At 44.1% G+C, this 22,157-nt stretch overlaps 1 protein-coding gene across 1 annotated transcript in view; it reads right to left on the bottom strand.

The window, feature by feature from the left end:
* Positions 1 to 21,914, bottom strand: part of LOC147673893 (septin-7-like) — a 137,659-nt gene extending 115,745 nt beyond the window's left edge. Inside the window, exon 1 of the mRNA XM_086947781.1 lies at positions 21,575 to 21,914. Coding sequence (XP_086803907.1) covers positions 21,575 to 21,613 — 39 coding nt within the window. The 5' untranslated portion in view covers positions 21,614 to 21,914. The remainder of the gene's footprint in view (positions 1 to 21,574) is intronic.
* Positions 21,915 to 22,157: the final 243 nt, after the last annotated feature.

Here is a 22,157-nt window from a genome sequence, read left to right as displayed (position 1 = left end):
ACTTTCGCCGAAGCGCTTGTGTGTTTTATGCATGTTCTGCACGCCTAGGACACTGGCTACCTTGGACTGTGTCAGGCACTTCAATACTCGCATGTTAACGCGGTTATTGCATGAATAAAATTCCTTCCCAGCCTAAGAGGTTTTTCCACCGTTGACCTAGACACGCACACAGCATGTCCACTACTGTAGGATCGTGAACGTGGCACTGCAATCCCGCCGAAATTCTCGGATGTTTAGCGCATGGCCTGTATACTCACTAGGCACACGGCAATATGAAGGTAATTATTTTCTTTGTCATGCGCCTGCAAAAACATGGATGTTGAATGAATGCCTTTGCTATAAAGCAAAGTTCTTTGTCACTATGGCAGTTTTTAAAGTCTAAAGAACCCGGAATTTTATACTTCACTCCTCGTGCACAATTCCTTGTTATAGGCCCTTAAGGCAACACTGAATATCACTTATGTTTAATTACAAATGTAAGTGTGTAGCGATAACTAAAATGTGTCCTCTCTTGGACAAACTTCCTTATTTTTTCTCCCTCTTTTCCTTTAGGCTATCATGGCTAGGAATGATTAGGCTTTACTCAGTCCTGATGATGATCCCTGTAACCTTGTAATGGGATCGAAACGCCGTCGACAACTTCTACACCATATATTTTGTTGTGGATTTGTTACTATATTTCAAGTAATGGTGTGAATGTGAATTCTGTTATTGCTATATGCACAGAATACAATAGCTTTTGCCTAAAAACCTTTCTCTACTTTCTATCCACTCCGCTAACCATGACAATTTGTAAACGTCTGGGCACAAGCTTGTGCCCTCCTCCAAGAAATTGTTGAAGGTATCTCCTAATAATTTGTTTCTAAATTAAATATTAGACCTCTGCCCGGCAGGGCAAGTCAATTTACAATATAGTTTCCATTGTGTCTATATTTATCTGTTGACCTCATTCCCCCTTGCATAGGACCGCTGTTGTCTTTACTCATATGTTCCCCGAGGTCCTGTGCTGACTCGATTGGGTGCCCTTGTTGTTTTTCATAATATGAGGAGTGCCGGAGGCACAAAGAGAGTGCTGAGCGGGGAGTTGGTGTCGCTCCCTCAAGCTACAGAGAGCCCCCAGGTGTGAGAGAAAGTGAGGAGCCTTCCCAAACCTGCAGGAGAGGGTGCTGAACGGACAACAGCGCACCTGAGACCAAGCGCAGGGTTTTCCCCAGGAGACCCCAATAACGAAACAATGCTGACAACAGATGCAAATTTGCCATACCTCTGGTACCACAGCTATATGGTGAGAAGATGGGGCCGGCGCCATCGCCCAGGGCAGACAAAAAAGCCTTGCTCCAGGACAGATGGTATTCTTCGAGCCATTGAATCCTCTCATCACATCCTTGAGACTACAATTGGGGAAGTTGGTGCGGATGTGGCACTACTCACGCAGGATGTTGGAAAATCACTGGGCGGGCAACTGAAGCAGACACTCATCGCAACGTTGGAGGACACGGAGCGAGGCAGGAATCAGATTGTATAAAAGCTGAGGGGCATATATGGAGAACTGGCGGTCTGGGTTGGGTTCAAGACGTAGAGAGGAGCTCTCGCCAAAACAACTTGCAGTTCCTTGGGCTTCCTGAGGGTGTGGAGGGTTGACACCCGCAGCACTTTCTGGAGAATTGGTTTCAGACCTTCTTTCAGCCGATCACCTTCCGCAAAGTTTCCCGATAAGAGTCCAAAGAGCTCTGGTGCAGGAGGTCCCCTCCAGGGGCAGCCCAAAGGCTGATTGCCTGGTTTTTAAACTACAGGTTTAAATGGATGAATGGTCCCCCGCTACACGGCGGAGGAGGGCACTGGACATCGAATGCCGGCTTATGTAAAGCGCTCTGATAACCTAAACGGTTCAAGATCCTGAAATGTGCAACGTAACTGATTCTATGTAAACTGTTGTGACAACATGTAACGGAACTGGTGCTATGTAAAGCGCTCTGATAACCTTATCGGTTCAAGTTCGCGCTATAGAAAACTCTAAAAATAAAATAAATAAAATAACAGCAACTGAGACTTGGTGCTCTGTACAGTCCGAGAACTTGGGGCGGTTAAACACAACTCCAGATTAATTCTTATATTTCTAGATTTCACCAAACTGGTGCAACAGACAAAAACGTTCGAATTAGTAAAGCAAAAACTGCAGGTCACGGAGGTCAGATGCATTGTGCTCTAACCGAACAAGCTTAAGGTGATCTTCAAGGACAAAGCCATCATGCTTGACCACCCAACCGAGCATGGAAGTGGATAGAAGAAAGACCGCTCCAACAGTCAGAGCGTCCAGTCGAAAGGTGGGTACAGCTGGAGGTCGTAGAATTTGAGAGTTAGTTGTGAGACACAGCAGGATGGCAGACAGACACGCAATGACATGAGCTGCAGGGCGTAATCCACACAGGTCGGCAAGGCATAATAGCAGCACCACAAATACTAGAACAGATGGCTGGACAGGGCGCAGACCGTCTGACAGTTCTCTTGTCTCCCACCTGGGTTGTAGACTCAAATGAGGAATGGTAACACAATACATTCATAGGCACCCCAATCTGGTACTTTTGCAGGAGACGCACTGTTTGGGAAACACCTGCAATTGTCTACATAGAGGCAAATGCAAGGTCCTAGCCCATGCAGGGTACACAAGGGATTCTAGAGGGGTTGCAATTTTAGCCAAGAAGACCCACTTTTTTCAGGTGAAGAGAAGATGGGTCGACTCGGATGGCTCCTGTGTAGCCTTAAGAGGCAGGGGCAACTGATAAGTGCTGAACCTTGAAATATATGCCAAACAGCAACAGAATGTTACACCCACGCAATGGAACTGGGTGACATTTGGAGAATCCTTCACATGTGAGCGAGACAATAGCCACTTCACTCTGGTGCTCATGGGACCCCATCAAGACTAGACTATACATTTGTCCCAGAGACAAAGTTGTTTCTGGGTGAGGGCGGCAATCTGACCACTCACCTCTGTTGGTCGCACTGGGTGTTCGATGCCCAACAGAGCACACAGCTGGAGGCTGGATGCCTGGCTCTGAGGGATGCAGAAATAGTGGAAATCCTGGGAACCAACACCCAGCTCTACTTCAAAGAAAATGAGAAGTTGGTGGCCTCCCCGGTTAACCCGTGGAAGGCATAAAAAACGGTACTTTGGGACAAGGCCCAGACCATATTCGCCATAAAAACAGAAGTGTAGGGAGGAGAAAACGCAACAGTTGGAGCGCAAACTCTTCCACCTAGGGCGGAACTGGATGGACTCTGGGGATGACGCATCTTGCCTACACCTGGTGGCAAAGCAGGCCCACTTCCGCAATCATATGACAGAGGCGACCGCCAACACAATTTCTGATTCCAGAAGAAACTATATGATATGGAAGACAAAGAGGGTCGCCTCCTCATGTGGCTGGAAAGGAGGGAGAGAGGTGGGTGCCAGAAATGGTGACTGACACTGGGGGAGGTTGCCAGTTCTGATGCCAACATTGCCAGAGTGTTCACTGGATACTATTATAGACTATGAGGCCCGAAGGAACCAAATAGATTCGGAAATCGAGGAATTCCTGGGAGCAGTGCCAGTCCTGATCTTGAATGCCGTACATAGGGGCACGCTTGAAGCAGACTTGACATTAAAGGAAGTCAGAGGCAGTAAAAGCTATGCAGTCAGGGAAAAAGCCCGACACCAACAGCTTTCCAATACAGCTCTATAAGAGACTGGCTTCCCTCCTTAATCCCCACCTGTTGATGCTGATCAAAGCAGCAAAAGAATACAGGTGTCTACCACTGGACCTCAACCATGCCATTATTGTAGTGATTCACAAACAAGGCAGTCCAACTTATGCTGCAGTCCATTTTGATACTGAACACCAAAAGTAAGATCTTAGTCAAGCTCCTCGCCACAAGACTGGCTGGGGTGATCACAGAGTTTGGGCAGGCGGACCAGTCAGGTTTCATGCCGGGTCAGGCCACAAGGCAGAATCCTGGGCATCTACACCTGTGGCTGGATAGGCTGAAGGCAGATAGTATACCCTGAGTGATAATGTCGCTAGACACTGAAAAAGTGTTTGATTCTATTGATTGGTGGTACCTACCGAAGACCCGGAGGCATTTTTGCTTTCAGACCATGTTCTGTAGCTGGGTAGGCCTCCTCTACCATAAGGTGCCCACCGCAGTGATATATGAGTGAATAAGACTGTCTCAGGAACATTCACCCCTGGAGGAGGCATGAAGGTTGACCAGTATCCCCACCTTCTTGTTTGCTAGTGCCTCAAGCTGCTGATCTGTTGGGTACGCTGCAGAGCGAGCATCCTGGGCTTTCCCCCAGATAACAGACACACAAAGAAAACATCACTATACGCCAATGAGGCCATGGTGTACTGGACTGATCCAGATCAATCAATCCCAGCAGTCCTCATAGTCTTTGAGATTTACGAGTACCGCATAAATTGGGACAAATCCTTCCACTTTCAACTGGGGGACTGGAGAGATGCGCAAGGCGAGACAGGAAACATCCAACTGACGAACTTGGGCATCAAATACTTAGGGATTGAGAATACACCAGATCGCAAGCGGTTCTTGGAACAAAACCTAGACAGGGTCCTGAAAAATTTCAAGGACAGCGCAGAAAGGCAATGCAAATTTTCACTTGATGATCATAGGCAGAGCTGTCCATTATAAAACGATCACCCTGCCTAAGCCACTCTGGTTTGCAAAACACCCCATTCGCTATCCCAGATAAATACTTCACAATGTGGATTAAACACTCCACACCTTTAGCTGGGTAGGGGGCAACCTCAGAATAGTCTTAAAACCCTGATAGATCTGTTTACAAATGAGGCCTTGGGCTTCCCGACCTAAGAACCTACTATAAAGTGACCCAATTATTCATAAGTAAAGACTAGGGACAGCCCCCAAAATTAACCAGCACACAGGCTAAAGAAAGCAGCCATGGGAGGCATGAATTATGTCCACTACATCTTTGGGCAACAACTCTTAGCCAACCCGGACCGCCATGAAGGCATGGGACGATGCAACATGTGCTCCTGGTTGAAAAGGGAAACGCACCCTGACCACCCCACTCTGGAAGGGCAAACTACTGATTGAAATGGGCATGCGCTCAGGCTTCTGTGGATGGGAGCAGATTGGGATAGAGCCAATAAGGGATGTGCTGGAGGGAGGGGCAATCAAACCATTTGAAGTCCTGAAACAGGAATTCACCGTAGCGGACACTCAGCAGTTCAAATACCAACAATTGACGCACGCCCTGGGAAAGGAAGGGGTTCTGGGACTGGACCCATCGGACCACAGCCTGCAAGAAAGCTGGGTCCTCAACGGTGCAATACGGAGCATGGCTGTTTCCCCAACTATACTGGGTCATGCTAAACAAAATATTGGACAATCCTGGGAAACTACGAGCAAAATGGGACGCAGACATTGGCTTCCCAGAGGATCTTGATTGGGAGGCAGCTCTGATGCATCCGAGGAACGTCACTATTCAGGCCTGACTGCGCACGATCCAGCTCACGGTCCTCCAGATCTTAATATAAAAAGGTCCTGGATCTATAGAATAGGCCAAGCTGAAAGCACCACATGCTTCCGATGCGATGAGGAGGGCGCATTTCTCCACATATGCTGAAGCAGAGGGTGGGGGGAAAAATGGGGGACAATTGTGGCAGAACTGGAGGCTGTGCTGAGTACTGTCATCCCAAAAACACAAACAAAAGGAAGGGAATCAAAGCATAAGATGCCAGCACTAGTCTAAGAGGTCCCTATTCGTTATAGTTAACAAAAGGTGCAAACAAGGGCTGGGAGCACAATTCCCTATACTCCCTTAAATTAATGGCGGATTCAACGAACCTGACCTTCAACAGTTTAGCAACACATATTAGCCCAGCACACTTTAAACACAAGTCTATTACAAATGATAAGTCAATATAAATTTGATTTCACGAACAAGCCGATGTTTTTCAGTTTCAAAATGTTCTTTATTATTCAATCTTTAAAAGCTTTTGACAGCATCACTTTTGGAACCGCCAACGCGTTTCGTCCCCACCAGGGACTTCTTCAGGGCTTGAACAGTCAATCTAGATAGTTCTGGTTGAAAAAAATCTTTATCAGTTCTTTGTTGTGAATTTCTTGACAATTATTAATGGTGATATGGTATTTCACAAAAGGAGATATTTTATTTGGTGACCCTTAGTCGATTCTTCATTTGATTAAGAGATCATATTTGATGGTCGAGAGGTCAGTTTATACAAAGATGGCAACCCGGATATGGTAATACGGGTCCGTAGGAAGGGTCCTCGATCGTATCTGCTCCAACAGCAATCACCACGATCGAGGACCCGATTGGTGGCGATTGCTGTTGGAGCAGATACGATCGAGGACCCTTCCTACGGACCCGTATTACCATATCCGGGTTGCCATCTTTGTATAAACTGACCTCTCGACTATCAAATATGATCTCTTAATCAAATGAAGAATCGTCTAAGGGTCACTAAATAAAATATCTCCTTTTGTGAAATACCATATCACCATTAATAATTGTCAAGAAATTCACTACAAAGAACTGATAAAGATTTTTTCAACCAGAACTATCTAGATTGACTGTTCAAGCCCTGAAGAAGTCCCTGGTTGGGACGAAACGCGTTGGCGGTTCCAAAAGTGATGCTGTCAAAAGCTTTTAAAGATTGAATAATAAAGAACATTTTGAAACTGAAAAACATCGGCTTGTTCGTGAAATCAAATTTATATTGACTTATCATTTGTAATAGACTTGTGTTTAAAGTGTGCTGGGCTAATATGTGTTGTCATCCCAAAAACAACTCAACTGATTATATTAGGTATACCAAACGATGTAGATAACTTATTCTAGCTATCTTAAGGAAGCAACTACTTTTTTTGTATGCTGGGCGTGGTTGTGGCTAAGAGAGATGTGGCCAGGTTGTGAGACTGGGAACAGGTCCCTACAAGACAAATGTGGCAAGAGGGGATGCATGGAGGTGGAAAGAGTAGTCTATGACAACCGCAGCTGTCCCAGAAAATTAGAGAGAGTCGGGGGGCAATGGAGGGCCTACCATGGTCCAACGGAAGGCCCAGAGGACCCACCAGTGGAGAAACACCACCATAAGGCAATTACCTTCAGAGAAGGACTTGAGATAGACTATATTCACAGTGGCGCTGGAGTGTCCAGGACTGGCGACGAGTGCTATGCGAGGCAGAGGCGGGAAAAGTTGGAAACTAGATGGGAACATGTATGTGTCTACTGCGTGTGCATTTATTGTTTGAGTAAAAAGAGAATGGCAGCCGGAGAGTTTGTTTTGCCAAAACACACTGGGGTTGGAGTACAAACATCTATTAAGTCATATGTTCTTTGATTCTTTTTCTTTAATTAGATCTGCCTTTAACACATTATGACATACTAGCTTACCCGTCGCAAGTTGCTGCGATCTCAGAAGAAAGGAAATTCAAGGAAACTCATTATGATAACATTAAATTTACATTGTTATTGAAACTTATTCATTTTATTTTTGAAAACATTTTTAAGTGTGGCTTGAGCAGTGCGTCCCAGATTGGCTTACAATCTTGATTCTGGTTGCTTGATCGTTTGAGAAGAACGGGCTTGAGCAGTGCGTACTCAATCGGCTTCTAATCTTACTTCGCGTTGCTAGTCTGTTTCTGAAGCTCGTAATGCCTTTTTCTTTCATGCTTCTGATGTAGGTTGACCAATCGATTTACATTTGGGGGTCATAACTGTCGACGATGCTCGCAAATTTGCTGTCTATTTCAGTATTCGAAAGATTGAGGACTATGGGGGGGCCGATTAAACAAAAAGAATTTTGACCAAAACCTTCGCGGGAGTGTACTCAACAACTTCCCAAAGTTTCATGGCGATCGGATGAATGGTGTAGTAATGCATAAAGGACAGACAGACATACTTTCGTTTTTATATTATATATATATATATATATATATATATATATATATATATATATATATAGACATAGGATGCAGCTTGGCAATCTGCCTCCGGATGAACAGACCTGAAAACCATTTAAACCCTGCGCTCTTATGAAGTTCTTCGAAAAGTAACACTTCAAAGTAAATAACCTCCAGATATTGTAACATAAAAGCAGGCCATCCTTGGTTTCTATTTTTGATTGCCACCTCACTAGGTTATTAGAAGGCTGTGGTTGGTTTCAGCTCATTAATATGCAGGGGCAAAGGCTTTACTAGGTCTGTACCCCCGAGAGGAGTAGGATTCATGTAATATCCGTTCAGTACCCCATAGCTGGGGTCCCTTGCCTGTCCCCAAAATCTATTTATTTGTGGGTTTCAGGGAGACTACAGATATGGTGACTGTAGCACAACATGGTGGACCCCTACTGGCCAGTCCTTCTTCCCTCACCCTTAGGAAACTCTCGAGTTATGTCTAAAGGCCAGATGTTTTCTTCTACAATGAATTATCCATTGTACACCATCTCTCTAACTGTTCACTGGTCTTTTTAGTGTGCAGTTACTGTGTCATGTCGTATCTGCAATCCAAACCCTTACCCACATCATGGACTATGCCTGGACTGTCAAACTTAGCTATCCCTGAAGAAATACATTTACAAATGAAATTCTGGCTAGTCATAACTAATGCAACAGTACCCAAGGCTCATTGTGAATAACAATACATACAAAAGTTATCACCCTGTAACCAATGGCGTCCATGGACTTGGAAAAAATACATTTACAACAGCTAAATACCAAAGCTGGGCCAACAGCCACACTATATGTCCAACCTAAAGAAAGAATCATAGATGTACTTGTGCATGAAAACAATTCTACTATCTTGGCTAATAACTCTTGTATTGCTTTACCTTGACGACTCCAGTCCAATAAGGCCAGAGCTCAATTTGAAAAAAACTGAGGCCCAAGAATTATGTCAATAACCTCATCCCATGTTAGATGTTCCATTTCGAATGGTATTACAGGTAAAAAAAAAATTTAAAAAAAAAAAAAGTTAACTACCGACGCACATTGATGCTACTCATAGATCTCTGTGGCAATCAACAGTGTGTAGAGCAACAAAATACAACAATGACCAATACTACCTCAAGAATTAATAATGACATCACAGAATAATAAAATAATGATATCAATAACCCTTACTTTACCTCCTATTTCAAAACCTTACCTCCCAATTGCCCTAATGCCACTCAAATATACTGACAATGTACTCTGCTTCAGTGTGGTTCAGTTTCTAGGTCTCACCTAGTAGACAGGACATGTGTTGTCAGATGTACAGTCAGCTTATAGGAGACTTGGAGCCGCCCATTGCTTATTTTTGTTTGGCTTCATTATTACCAATTTGCTTGCTTCTTATTCATTAGCTTGTGGGGACTTTACTTCCTCTTCATGCGTTTGTCCATCCGGAGCATGAATGCATTACTTCGGTCCTTCCTCTGCTCACTTTTCAGGAGCTACTTTTTCTTTCCACGAAAGTACAAGTGTTTTCCAGCTGTCTCTCGTGTACTTCCCTAGTGTTGCTCTTTTGCCTGTGTGCTTCTCCCCACCTTCCCCTGTGATGCACTCACCCTCATTTACTTTCCACAGGGGGTTGCATTCTTGCTGGTGTGCTCCTCCCAATCAGCTCCACACTATATTCTATAATCCGTTTGCTCCTGCCACTCTAAGTGAATGTTTGTTTCTCTCCCTGAACCCCCATGTTGCTTCCACACACATGTACCCGTGTTACTTCCACCTGCCTCCCGTATTGCTCCCGAGGTGTGTCCCACCACTCTTCCATGTTACTTTCCCCCCACCCACTTGCTCAACTTTTTTGGTCGAGCATGGGCCAAGCATGCGCTGCTCTGTGGCATGCTTTACTGGAATATGGAATAGAAGCCCTGCCCACTCTCCACCCATATTTGTCCTTGGCTTGCATCATTGTCCTTCGTAAATGATGGCTTCTGATTTGTTAATAGGCTTGTTACTCCATCCTTAGTACCGCCTTCTCTTCATTGGTAATCTTCCATGAGGACTGGCCTTTTTACTTTGGTCTGTGAGCACTATTTTCTTTAAGGAGTTTCTCCAACTGCAGGCACGACATGCTTTCCTGCAACATTCAATGTGACATGCGTGCTTTTACTTTCCGAGCAGCCGAGACAATGGCGGCAGCTTCTTTGAATAGGTCTTACGTTTACAAGAATTTTAGCTATTGGCAATGTAAATGACAGTGCTTTTTATTTAGGTGTTGATTAGGAAAACAGATAAATAAAAGGCATTGTCATTTACAATGCAAATAGCTTAAAGTCTTGCAAATGCGAGACCTATTGCATTGCAAGTGCTTGTTTTTCCCCCTTTGTTTACGAAGCTGTAAACAAAAAGGAAAAAAGCATGTTTCGTTTTGTAGGTGTGCCCCCACCTTCAAAATGACGCAGCCAGCTGCGCCATAGACTTATTTTCTCTTTTTTTTGCTATGCTGCACAACACTGGGTATACTGTATGGCATGGTTATAACCACTTGCAAAGCACATCTGGCCAAAAGGCAAGATCTACTACCGTGGTCAATGCTGGTTTCTTTATTTTGTCATTATGACCTTACATTTTTATAGCCTCTGTATTTTTGAATCCCATTTACTTCTTTCTGGTTCAAAATCTAAAATGGACAGTGGGTTTTTATTACAATGGTGAACTACCTTAGTAAAGTCTTTTACATTGGACTCTCAAAGACACCTACTCAACGAAACAAAATGTTCAAAAATGGGACCAAGATAAAAGAAATGAATGATTCTTGCCTGCCAATAGAAGTGAAATGTGACTAATATGAGTATTGTTCAAATCACCCATTTTCCAGTACAAGGAAGGTTTGGTGTATTGCAATCCAAATAAGGTGCTATGTTAGACACAGAACTTCAAGTTGGAGACAACAAACGTGGTTTACTTTATAGCTGTCGGACGCAGATTAGGGACAAAATGCTGACAATGGACTTTTGGTCAGTCAGTTGCTTACTACGGGTTGGCTTTCTTGTCACTCATTTGACTGCTTCTTATTCCATAGGCTTTCCAGATCATCTTTAGTTTGGTTTTTCTCTGGTGCATAGCTTCTTTACGGCGCTACTTCCTACCTTAAAACCCTGCCCTCCCAGTGTTGCCTGCTCTCCCAGCTTGTCCATTTTTTCCACGCCGCTCCTAGTCCAGCCTTTAAAAAAAATAAAAAAAAGGACCACCCCCCATGCACCTGTGTTGTTTTTTTAATCCTAATGGTCTTATGTTTACTTTCCCCGACACCCACTCCTCCAATGGACCCTCCGCTTCCCCCAATCCTATCTTTTTTTCCCCTTTAATGTTTGAGGGACTGACAGCTGCAGTTTGCTTCCAGGCAACTCCTTTCTTCAAAGGCACTTTTTCACATATTTTAATAATATTTTTCAAATTACCACCCGTGGAACTATAAATTAAAAATAAGTATGTGTGCATAAACATCACACAGGGCTTCCGTAGTGTCATGCCACACTGCCCTTTTAAGAAAAAATAGGTTTGCAGTGGCAAAGCCAGAGGGTGAGATCTTTTGATAGTAGTCTAAATGTATACCAGGTCAAAACCATCAAAAAATGACACTTAAAAATTTACAAAAGAGTGTTTAAACTGCCCAGTTATATCAGGGGATCCCTGGTGTGACTTGAATTTGGCCTGAAGGGCATTGCATGGTCTAGCATGGTTTAAAAAAAAAAATACTATTATAGATGCACAACGGTGTCGCCAAGCACCTCGAAATTTATTTTGCCAGACATATTCAAATACGAAAACATCCTGTGGTCCACCTATTTAATGTTGGCAGCAGCAACTCTACAAGTCTGTTTTAAATACCTCCCCAGTTACGTATACTGCAGTAAAAAGTATAATGAAAAAACAAATTACTCTCGAAGACCACGGGCTTGCAAAACATTAAGTACACACCGTTATTAAGGGCTCTGGCAGAATCATACCATAGCCAAGTGGGATTTCAGGCACAACCTTACCTCAATTGTTCAATAGACAAAGTTTGCCTGACCCGGATGTTGGCAATACACATCAAAGTCTTTTAACCCCAACTGGCAACTGCTTTCTAAGGTAGTCAAATGTAGACTTTGCGGCTACAAATCGGAAACTTTCCTGCACCTACTTTGTAGCTGCCCGACGTTGCTCGACTTCCGGCGATCCCAATTAAAGCCATTATTTTTAAGTCACTGTATAAGAACATGTAATCATGCAATTAACTGGATTTTTAGCACTATGGTTCCGCAAGGATAGGTAAATTCTTTATATCTATGCAGGACCTTCTTAAAATGTTACCACAAAGTACAGAGATGATTGTGCATCAATAATCCACAGTTTCTGCACCACAGGCATTAGGCACTGTAGAACGTGTCCACTCTAATTGAGTATTAACATCTGTTAAGCATTTTCTCCCGTCTAGCGGTGGATTTTAAGTTATTTTTATCTCTTATTTAAAAAAAATGTTTAATTGGTTTAAGTGTAACATATTGCAAACAGTTAATTAATTTTACTGCTGCTTGGTTACCCGTAGTTTTATTTCTTGGGCACAACATGTCAGTTACCTTATAGGGTCTTGCAAGGAACCATTACTCTTTCCTTTTGAATACTATGCTTTTTTAAAAATGTCTTATATTGTCATGGTTTTAAGTAATCTAAATAATAAACTTTAATTGACTGACTGTATACCAGGTTATGTGCATTCCTCGTGACATTCCTGACACACACTACCGAATTCTTAGGAAGTGTTGTGCAACAAAGCCATTGAGAAGCTGAAAATGCAATACACAACTTGGGCTTTCCTACCGCTCAATGCGTTTGGTCCTCATCAGGTGGCTAGCCTCCTTTTGGCTCGATGACTTATCTCTACTGATCACCTTCAGGGACCTGCTTTTTATGGTCTGGCTTGAAGAACAGCTGTTGCCATATAATTATGTGAGAACCACCAGGGCTGTACATGTTTTGACTGGACAGAAGTTGTGTGCTTCCCCAAAAAAGTGTTGTGATCATTTTAATTGACTTATCCAGCTGCCCGAGTTTGAACTTTAAGGAGTGCACAAATGCCATTATAATGCTATTAAAATGCCTTAGATAACTAGATAATTGATGGCGTTTTTCTCTGGCAGGAGCACAGATAGGGAGGCAGTCATTAACATGTTTTTTTTAGGTCTGGCTTGACGGTGAATTCACAAGTCAGACCTATTGGCATTGGCAGTTTTCTTTTGCTTTAGAACTCTATGGGAGTGCGTGTTTAATCATGCCCTCTTCCTCGTGTTGCATCCCCCTTACAGCTCTGCCCTTGCCCTCTCTATGCAGCCCGTTTTAGCTCGTCCGTTACTTCTCCTGGCCTTCCTAGGCCAGTCCCGTTTTTGGTGTGGTTTTGTTTTTTTAAACAAAGGAAAAACAATGCTCCTGTGTGTGGGGGTAATCAAAGAACAATTGTTGACTCACAAATTTATAAGTGCCTTCACGTGACCACTCAGACCGACAGGTCAGGTGAATTATACCAACTACAGATATTAATTAACCAAATATACTACCTTATTCAATAAAAAAATGCGGTGCTGCCACTTAAATCAAAGGTCATATAAGGTAATGTGTAGTTATCAAACTGTTAGAGGGAAGATGACGCGGAGTTCTCAACCTCACACAAGGATTATGTATTTTCACATTCTGGGGCACAATAATATACCCTGGCACAGACCGTAGCCTTATGATTTCACTTCCAATCCCCTTAAATATGACAGTAGCAAATAACAGGTAATAGCAAAAATGTTCCTTTCAAGGTACTTGTCAATAGAGTCCTCTCGCTTGACTTCTTAGCCGGATTCACACACCGCAACAAAACACTCCACTAATAACCGGTCTGATTTTCACACCAATTGTTTACGGAAAATAGTAAATATTAGGGTAACGTCAATCTTTGAATGTTTACACCCCTAATTTTAAGAAACTAAGTCCTCGATTATTTGCAGAAGAGTTGCTGATTTTCTTGAACTCTCAGACTGCTGCCACATATCGAGATATGCCTTTAATCTCATTTACAGGATAGAATCTAGATGATATTTCCTCACCCATAACAGTAGAGGGCATGCAGCAGAAGGAGCCATGACAGTCAACGTTGCACACATTTGCAAAGGTCCTGAGCTGAAATAACAATCGTCCAGTTATTCCTAACTATTGCTAGTAAACCAGAGCTGACGGGCTGCATGCCAGCCTTTACCGAGCCACCTATTCAAATGACACATGGGAGGAGCAGCCCCCAGAAGAAGGCAAGAATAGAAATGTGTTCATTTTCATAAATAAACAGTGCAGCACGATTCTGCAGAATGTGTGGTGGTTTCAAAAGACCTGCACGAAGAATGGACGGTGGAATCAAACCATGCTAAATTACCTCAATGTCGATTTGTAAAATCATATCTGGTGTATTTCTCAGGAGTTAAAAGAAGTAGGCTATTCTATCCTTTGCACCACACACTGGATTTGAAAGCCACACTTAAAGCACCTGCGATTTAACCTTTCCGTAATTAAAGGTACATACAGAATAACAAGTGATGCTCTATTAACCGAAGGATTGAGAAGCCATGAATTTTGGTAGGTTCACATACAAGAATTAATAACACACACATATACATATATATTTTTTTCATCATTAGACCCTTCGGCTACTGGGGGTATCCAGCAGAGACGCACTAACTACCTGCATGCTAAACATATACCGTAGAAATAGGATTCAAAGTACTGCAGTATCGGACATCATGCTTCATAAAGACTTCAGTGTCCTCTCAGAAACAAGTATTTGCAATGCAACTGTTCTCGCCTTTGGGACCTTATATGTATTTAGCTATGCAGCACATTAGCCTGGGTGCTGAAACATCTACTGTTCTTCAACATGGAGGTAAAGTAAGCACCAAACTGCGTGACACGCCTGGTATGGGAACTCATAGGATAGAAATATTGCCTTTAAGCGGGAAATGGTATAGTCCTAAGCTCTGTTTTTAATATAAAATCAGGGCCTTCGATGGTCATATCACTGAAAATACAAGATTTGAAAAACATTGTCTACGGGTGCTCATGGAAGACAATTTCTATGGACTAGAATCTAGAGAATGCTAAAGTTATGCTGGAATATTACTAAACTCTACTGGTCGTTTTCTATCAAAACAGTTAAATAGAGGCAGTTGAACAGAAAAAAAGTCCCTAAGCGGAAGCAGACAAATCCTAGGGTTGATCTCCAGAGCCCACAAAGTACATACACATATAAGTACTTACAAGAGGTCTCGAATGCTCGACCTAAAAAGCACGTATTTGGAAAAATCATTTTATGTGACTGTTCTGCAAATTAAAGATCACTTAGAGTAGGGAAAGCGTATGTGACAAATGCACGTTCCGAAATGAAGATGGGTTCCACCACCACACCAGTACACCCAACACATTGTTAACACCCTGGTCCTACACTTTCCAGGGTTCGTTGTTGATAAAGAAATTGTGGATTCAAAAAAATGTGAATACATGAAGATGGGTTACGTTCAAAATGATATACCATTAAGTGTTTTGGGGAACATTGCCGTTACTGGCTGCAGACCCATGTTATTTTGCATCAAAGTTGGTCTGCTGCAGGTAGGGAAAGTACAGGAAAAATAATTAATTATTTAGAGATATAGATGTACACACCCGCTTTACAACTTTGAGGTGTTCCTTATGCCCTTCAAGTGGACTCGAAGCTGCCCAGGCCGACTGTTGACTAGGGTTGCGTCCAAGGTAACATCTCCATAAGACCCTAACAGGAGGTTAAATCTCAAAAAAAGCTGTGGGATCCACTTTTATTTCAACATTATGCCTCAAACCTATGCTGCCTGCCCTGTAGTCCTCAATAAAGTATTGTCTGGTTCTGATGACAGCCTTGGAGGACAGCTCCAAGTATTTCTTGCCAATAGACAGTAACGGTTACCGTATTCAGTTTGTTTGACATTGCCCTGGCCATCCTAAAAGCCACCTCTCCACCTTCCTTTCTGCAGTGGTAGCAAGGCGACTCTTTGAATCAGAAGAATGGGGTGAACAGATCCTTCCCAACCAGCCTGATACAAATGATTCTGGACAAAGTCGGAAGCAATTTATGAATCAAGCCATTGAAGGTAAAAGGCAGCACTTCCTTTCTGTCCAGACACAGATGTGTCCCTCTTACGTACCCTCCTAACTGTTTAACATTTTCTAAATCTCGTTTCTTCTGAGCAAGATGGAGAATATGAAGTGCTTATCCTTCAGCTACAGACAACCTTCCTTACTCATACTAAAAACAGTATTTTTCACTGTACCGGACTGGTCATTGATTCCTCATGGAGTTCTCCCCATCAGTGGGATACAAGCATAAGGTTTTTATTGATCCATGGAGCAATACATACAAAGATCAATGGAGCAATACATACAAAGATCAACGGATTACGTACAGAGGCTCTGTGGAGTTTTTATAAAAATATACCCAGGGCTCTGACTTGTTTGGTTGCACTTGAATATGCCTAAACACCAGGGCATATACAAAGAAGTGCAGGATTTCAGGCACAGAGGAGCCGTCAAACTTGAACTGAGAAGTAGAGGACTAGAACTTAGTTCACCCTGCATTTGGTACAAACATGTCTAAGTTCACCTCTGATCATGGACTACACAGTCCTGAATGAGCCTTCAAGAACATCACCCTTAGAATAGCTCCCCCTCAGGCAATCAACTCAATGATCCTGTAAGGAGATTTCTTTAACTCGGCTAGTTTCATCTCAGAAATGCCGCACCTTCGAGATCTAGTAAGGGCCAGTAGTATTCACCTAACTATTGGTTCCCTTAAAGGTGGGGGGGGGGAATTCTTCTCCACCGCTACCTCAACACTTTGTTTATCTATGTTCCTTGAAATTCTCAGGGAGAGACGGAAAGGCACTCTATTGATGGTCGGAATGCAGAACAAATCAAAACATTCACCCCCAGTCAAGAGAGCTGGGTTAAAGCCATCATTCTTTTGCTCACCATGCCACCCCAATTTAGACCTGGCCATATGTAAATCAGTCTTGACCCAGTAGTGCCTCATGGGAGCAGTACAGCCCGAACTGCCAGATCCTTGTGACTGGGGGTGAATGTTTGCATAGTCCAGCATTCCGTCCATCAATTGTTTCTCTTGCAAATGACACCTTAAGAGGGAAGGGTATGCCCAGACGTGGGTCCCGTGCTCACTACAACACTGGATTCAAGCTAGCCTGGCTGATGAAGGGGAGGATGCCCTGAAACCAGTCCCAGGATGTTTGTTTCCAGTCCAGGGAGGACCTAGCTTGGCAGTTCGGGCAGGACTGTTCCTACAAAGAACAGAGTTAAGACTGATTTGAATAGGGCTGGGTCCAAACTGGGGTGGTGAGGTGAACAAGAGAATGATGGATTAAACCCAGATCCTTGTGACTGGTGGTGAGTGATTGGATTGTCCAGCTTTCTGTCCATCAATTGTTTCTTTTGCCTTGAAATTCTCAGGCAAATCCAAACACAGAGAGGGGATGCAGTCTCCAGTAGATTCACGGGTGGCTCCTGAACCTTGGTTTAAAAGTAGAACACTTTGACACTGCCAAAATCAGGGGTTTCAATCACCAAACTCGTTGTTGGTCTCTGCTTCTCTGTGGGTTCCTACTCAGGAATACAACACTTCAATGTTCATCGACTCAAGCACAAATGGCTTCACCTAAAGCCTACTGACAGTCCGGTCTTATACCAGTGGAAGCAGGGCTCCCTGGACTTTGAATACCAGTTCTGGTCACTCAATCCCCTGCCAAGGTGGCTAAGGGGTCAGCCGCTCCAGTACCCTGGCAGGAGTACTCAACTCAACTATGCTTTCCAGCAGAGAAAAATTAGATTTTTAAACCCTAGCTACATACCCAGGGTGAACAAAAAAAAAAAAAAGACAGGTCCCTCTGCAGTGTGTTAAAAGCCACCACAGAATTCCCACTTCCCAAACGGCTGTTCTACAAATCTGCCATCGAGTTGCTTACCCTGTTATGAAGAAAAAAAAAAAAAACACCTACAGGAGTCATTTACAGCTAGCGGCCAACTGTCCAGGGTACTGGATCCAGTGCTAGCAGGAGCAGTTGCAATATTGGACCCTTGATTGCCTTCATCCCCCAACTTCTATTTGCATCCTGATGGTCTTCGGCAGACTTTAAAAGGAGGGGTCTTCGTCATGCAGATAGCTCCCTTCAGACCAACAAAATCTTGGCTAATCTTCTGTAGAGATGTTAGTGGCTTCAAAATGGATAATTTCTCCAACACAGTCCAGAACTCAAGTAGCTAGCCTTTCACCACAGTCCACAGTCCATATTCCATGGGTTCCACGCGTACTGGTACAATTCTCCCTCTAGTGTCCTGTGACTCTCTGGGATCCTTGAGAAAGGGTGCTCCTTATGGGACTGTCAGTTACACACACTGCGGTCTGCTACCAGCCATTAGTGGTTCTCCAGCTTCACTATGTGCCCGCACATTGAGAGTTTACAATGGTCGAGCACCATTTTGGGCTTTATATTATGTAGTTTACGACTAATTAGCCCCAACTGCTTGCTTGTCCGAAGTGATATGAAAAGGAATGAAGTGGCAATGACAGGATTACTTACCAGTAATCTTGACTGCACGGGGCGCTACTATTCCTTGTAGGAACCCTGCTTGGTTACCACCCTCCACATGAGAGTTTGCATTGATCGCCTACGACGTTTTTGGGTTAAGAATGTTAAGGCATTTCTGTAGGAAAGTGCCCTGATTTGCTTTAGAAGGCGTTGGGTAACTTTCAGAGAGGAGGACTGTAATGAGAAAATAAGATTCAGTGTTCAGTGAGCACAGAGCAAAGTTTTGGATATGCTCATCAACATAGGGCCTCTCACTGACAAAAACACAAGGGCCCATGGATCCGGTGCCACAGCACTCAAGCAGTACCTCGCTGTTGAGGCCTAACAAGGCAAAAAAAAAAACAGTCTGGAGCTGCTTGTGATTCCTTCTGGAAGGGACTTGGCCTGGCCGCTGGACTGATCAGACTTGGTGCTGCCCCAGTCGGATTTGCACATTTCTGGCATCCATCTGGAGCAGTAGCGTGGACGATAAAACAGCCAACTATAGTTTGGCCCTCAGAAATTAACCTGTAACTGGGATTATACAAAGCATCCCACCATACATTTTTTGTTTTTTCTAAGTGAAACCCCCAAATTCCTCCGCAAACCCAACTAATAAATAGCATTTTCAGACAGATACCAGCAAATCACCTACGATTGCAAAATATGTCCTTGGCACTGTTGCAAATAGAAGCCCATTAGCCGAGGTGTATTAAAGAAGGTAGATTTATTCAAGCTTAGTTCCAGGTTAAATGTCTTACTAATTAGGTAGAAGAAGGTAAGTAGGGGGGAAACCCACCAGTGGCAGCCTCCCTGATGATCAGCTTGCACACTCCAACTGACACTCAGATCCACCACCAACACCCATGCATTCCACGACATCAAACATCCAGCATTCCAAACATCAAGCACACCAGCACTCATCCTGGCTGAGCCGTAGGGAAGACGTAGCTAATGAAGAAGAATAGTAACAAGTAAGTTATAACACACTTGTTCTAAATACTGCAAAGAAAACGTATTAGCACACGTTTCTTGGTATGATCACACATGCCACAAAACTATTTGCCACTGCCACTAAAATGTAAACCAGCTGTGATTCTAAAAGCCTGCTCGGCAATCATCTCCAAGGTGGAGGACCTTTTGCTTGTATCACTCCCCACAATGTATATATTCTATGCTAAGACCAGTGCTTATTTGACTCAATATTCACTCAACCATTGCAAACCGTGGAAATGCGGAAACCAAATCAGATGTTATTTTGTGCAGCACATACCACGGTAGCTGAGCATTTTATGGATATTAATGGTATATAGTTAGGTCAAGAACGCATGCCCCATAGAGGACAAGTGTCCAAAAGCAATTATCCTGGGTATCTGTTCCTAGGCAACCTCGGATGCCCTTTGAAGAGTAAGCCAAGAGAATGGCTTCCATCACATTGTAGGTCTCAACTTCAAGCAGCACAACATATTAATCCTCAAAAAGATTTAATCAGAAACTCAAGGCAATTTTTCCTTAATTGAAGAAGATGTGATAGTGTACCCGGCAACATTCCAAAGTGGAAGTTTATTTGGAAGAGCAGTGTTTGCAGGTCTGTTTTGAACGAAATGGAAGTCCTGAGCCTTAGACTAGGTCCACTCCCTGAAAAAAGAGATTTTTGAGTACATGTTTTCTGCAAGGTTAGTCTTTCCCAGAGGAAAGAGTGTGCTCTTGAGAGTGAGCGAAAGATATCCGAGATCAACTTGCTAAAACAGACAGCAGAGCCCTCAGACATAGATGTATCTGAATCCAAACTACTTTGATTAACAAATGTTCTATGTTGTTCTTAGGGTGTTCTAATATACGCTTGTTATTACTATGTACAACGGTTCTTGGAGAAACAGTCACTCAAAATATACATACAGAAACACAAATGCTTATGCCTACATGGCACCCAGAGGGGCAAATGTCTGAATGGGGCAGGTCAGACTCAAGCCCCAAGGAAGCAGATCTTGATAGAGCTCCAATAAGTAAGTAGAGTGGCAGGTCTTGATATAGCACGAACAAAGGAGCGGTAGAATAACATTTGTTGGTACAGCAATGAATCACTAGGAAGACAGGATGGGATAGAGCACCCAAGAGGGGGCAGGTAGGGTGGCGGAAGCAGTGGCTAAACAGAAGAGGGGGCAGGTAGGGTGGCGGAAGCAGTGGCTAAACAAAAGAGGGGGCAGGTAGGGTGGCGGAAGCAGTGGCTAAACAAAAGAGGGGGCAGGTAGGGTGGCAAAGAAGTGGCTAACAGAAGAGGGGGCAGGTAGGGTGGCAAAGAAGTGGCTAACAGAAGAGGAGCATGTCGTGCTAGAGACCCCAGATCGTCGCAGAACTGCAAGTCTGGTAAAGTAACCAGGTCTCCGGATACGGTCATCATGTATTGTGGGAGCACCCAGAAGGGCAAAGAAGATAAACAGAGTACAGGGCAAAAGGTCACGTCTGTCCAACAAAGAGGAGCCAGGCCTGGGCAGAGAATCGGGAGAGCGGAAGGAAGTAGAGGGGTTAGGACTAGACCGGGAGACATGTATGTGAAACAGCGAAGCCGAATAGAGCAGGCAGGAGCGGTCGGTGCAGATGTGGGCTCGATAATCCAATAGTATCTAGCAGAACATATGGGAGCGATCGTGAATTGATGTCCCATAAGGGGGCGTGTCTGAATGGATAGCACTAGTGTGAAAGGGCAGGTATTGACAGATGGGGAATGGACAACGTTGCCTGACTGGACGGCAGCTTAGATAGTGCGGGGAGAGGAAAAGGTACGGTTAAAGATCATCAGAGGCACAAATACAGTTACAGCGCCGGGAGTGGAGGTTTAAATAGAGAGCTCCTAGCGCCGGAGTGGCGGCGGCCCATCCCCGCCTAGATCCGCCCGCCGGTCCCACCCCGGCACTCACCGCGATGGCAGCTGCCACGGACTCGGGTTTCTCAATCATACTGCAGGCGGGGCTATGGTGCGCGGCACCGCGGGGTCCGGACCGCGGCGCTGGTTCCGATCCGGGAGTTGTCGTCGCGTCCAGAGAGGATGGGCGGAGGCGCGCGCAGGATCTAGAGGAAGAGGGGAGCGCACGGTGACAAGTGGTCCGCGAGACAGACGTACGCGCACGCACGGCAGAGGAAGTGGGCGTGACCCTTCTTCAATGGTAACTGCCGATTGGCCTGGAAACAGGTCTTCGGAGGCCTCTTTATGACGCTAGACGAGACTGTTTCATTGATTCCAGTTCGCGCCTGCGCACTGGCCCGTGGGGTACCGCGGAAGTTGTAGTTTATATACCCAGTGCCGTGAGGCTGTTCTTGCTAGGAAAGAAGAGGAGAAACTGTGCATGGGTTGAAACGAAGCAACTTCTATAGCGCTTTTACTTTGGACCAATGTAATAATGAGAGTTTTCACATTACAATAAAATATCAAACCTAAACATTTCCATTGCAATGCAATGTTTTTACGGTTTTATATTTCATAGAGGTGGGCAAACCAACACA

Source organism: Lissotriton vulgaris, chromosome 12, assembly GCF_964263255.1.
Source record: "Lissotriton vulgaris chromosome 12, aLisVul1.2, whole genome shotgun sequence".
NCBI lineage: Eukaryota > Metazoa > Chordata > Amphibia > Caudata > Salamandridae > Lissotriton > Lissotriton vulgaris.
The sequence above is the reverse complement of the archived record's forward strand: the minus strand, read 5'-3'. Positions and strand labels throughout refer to the sequence as shown.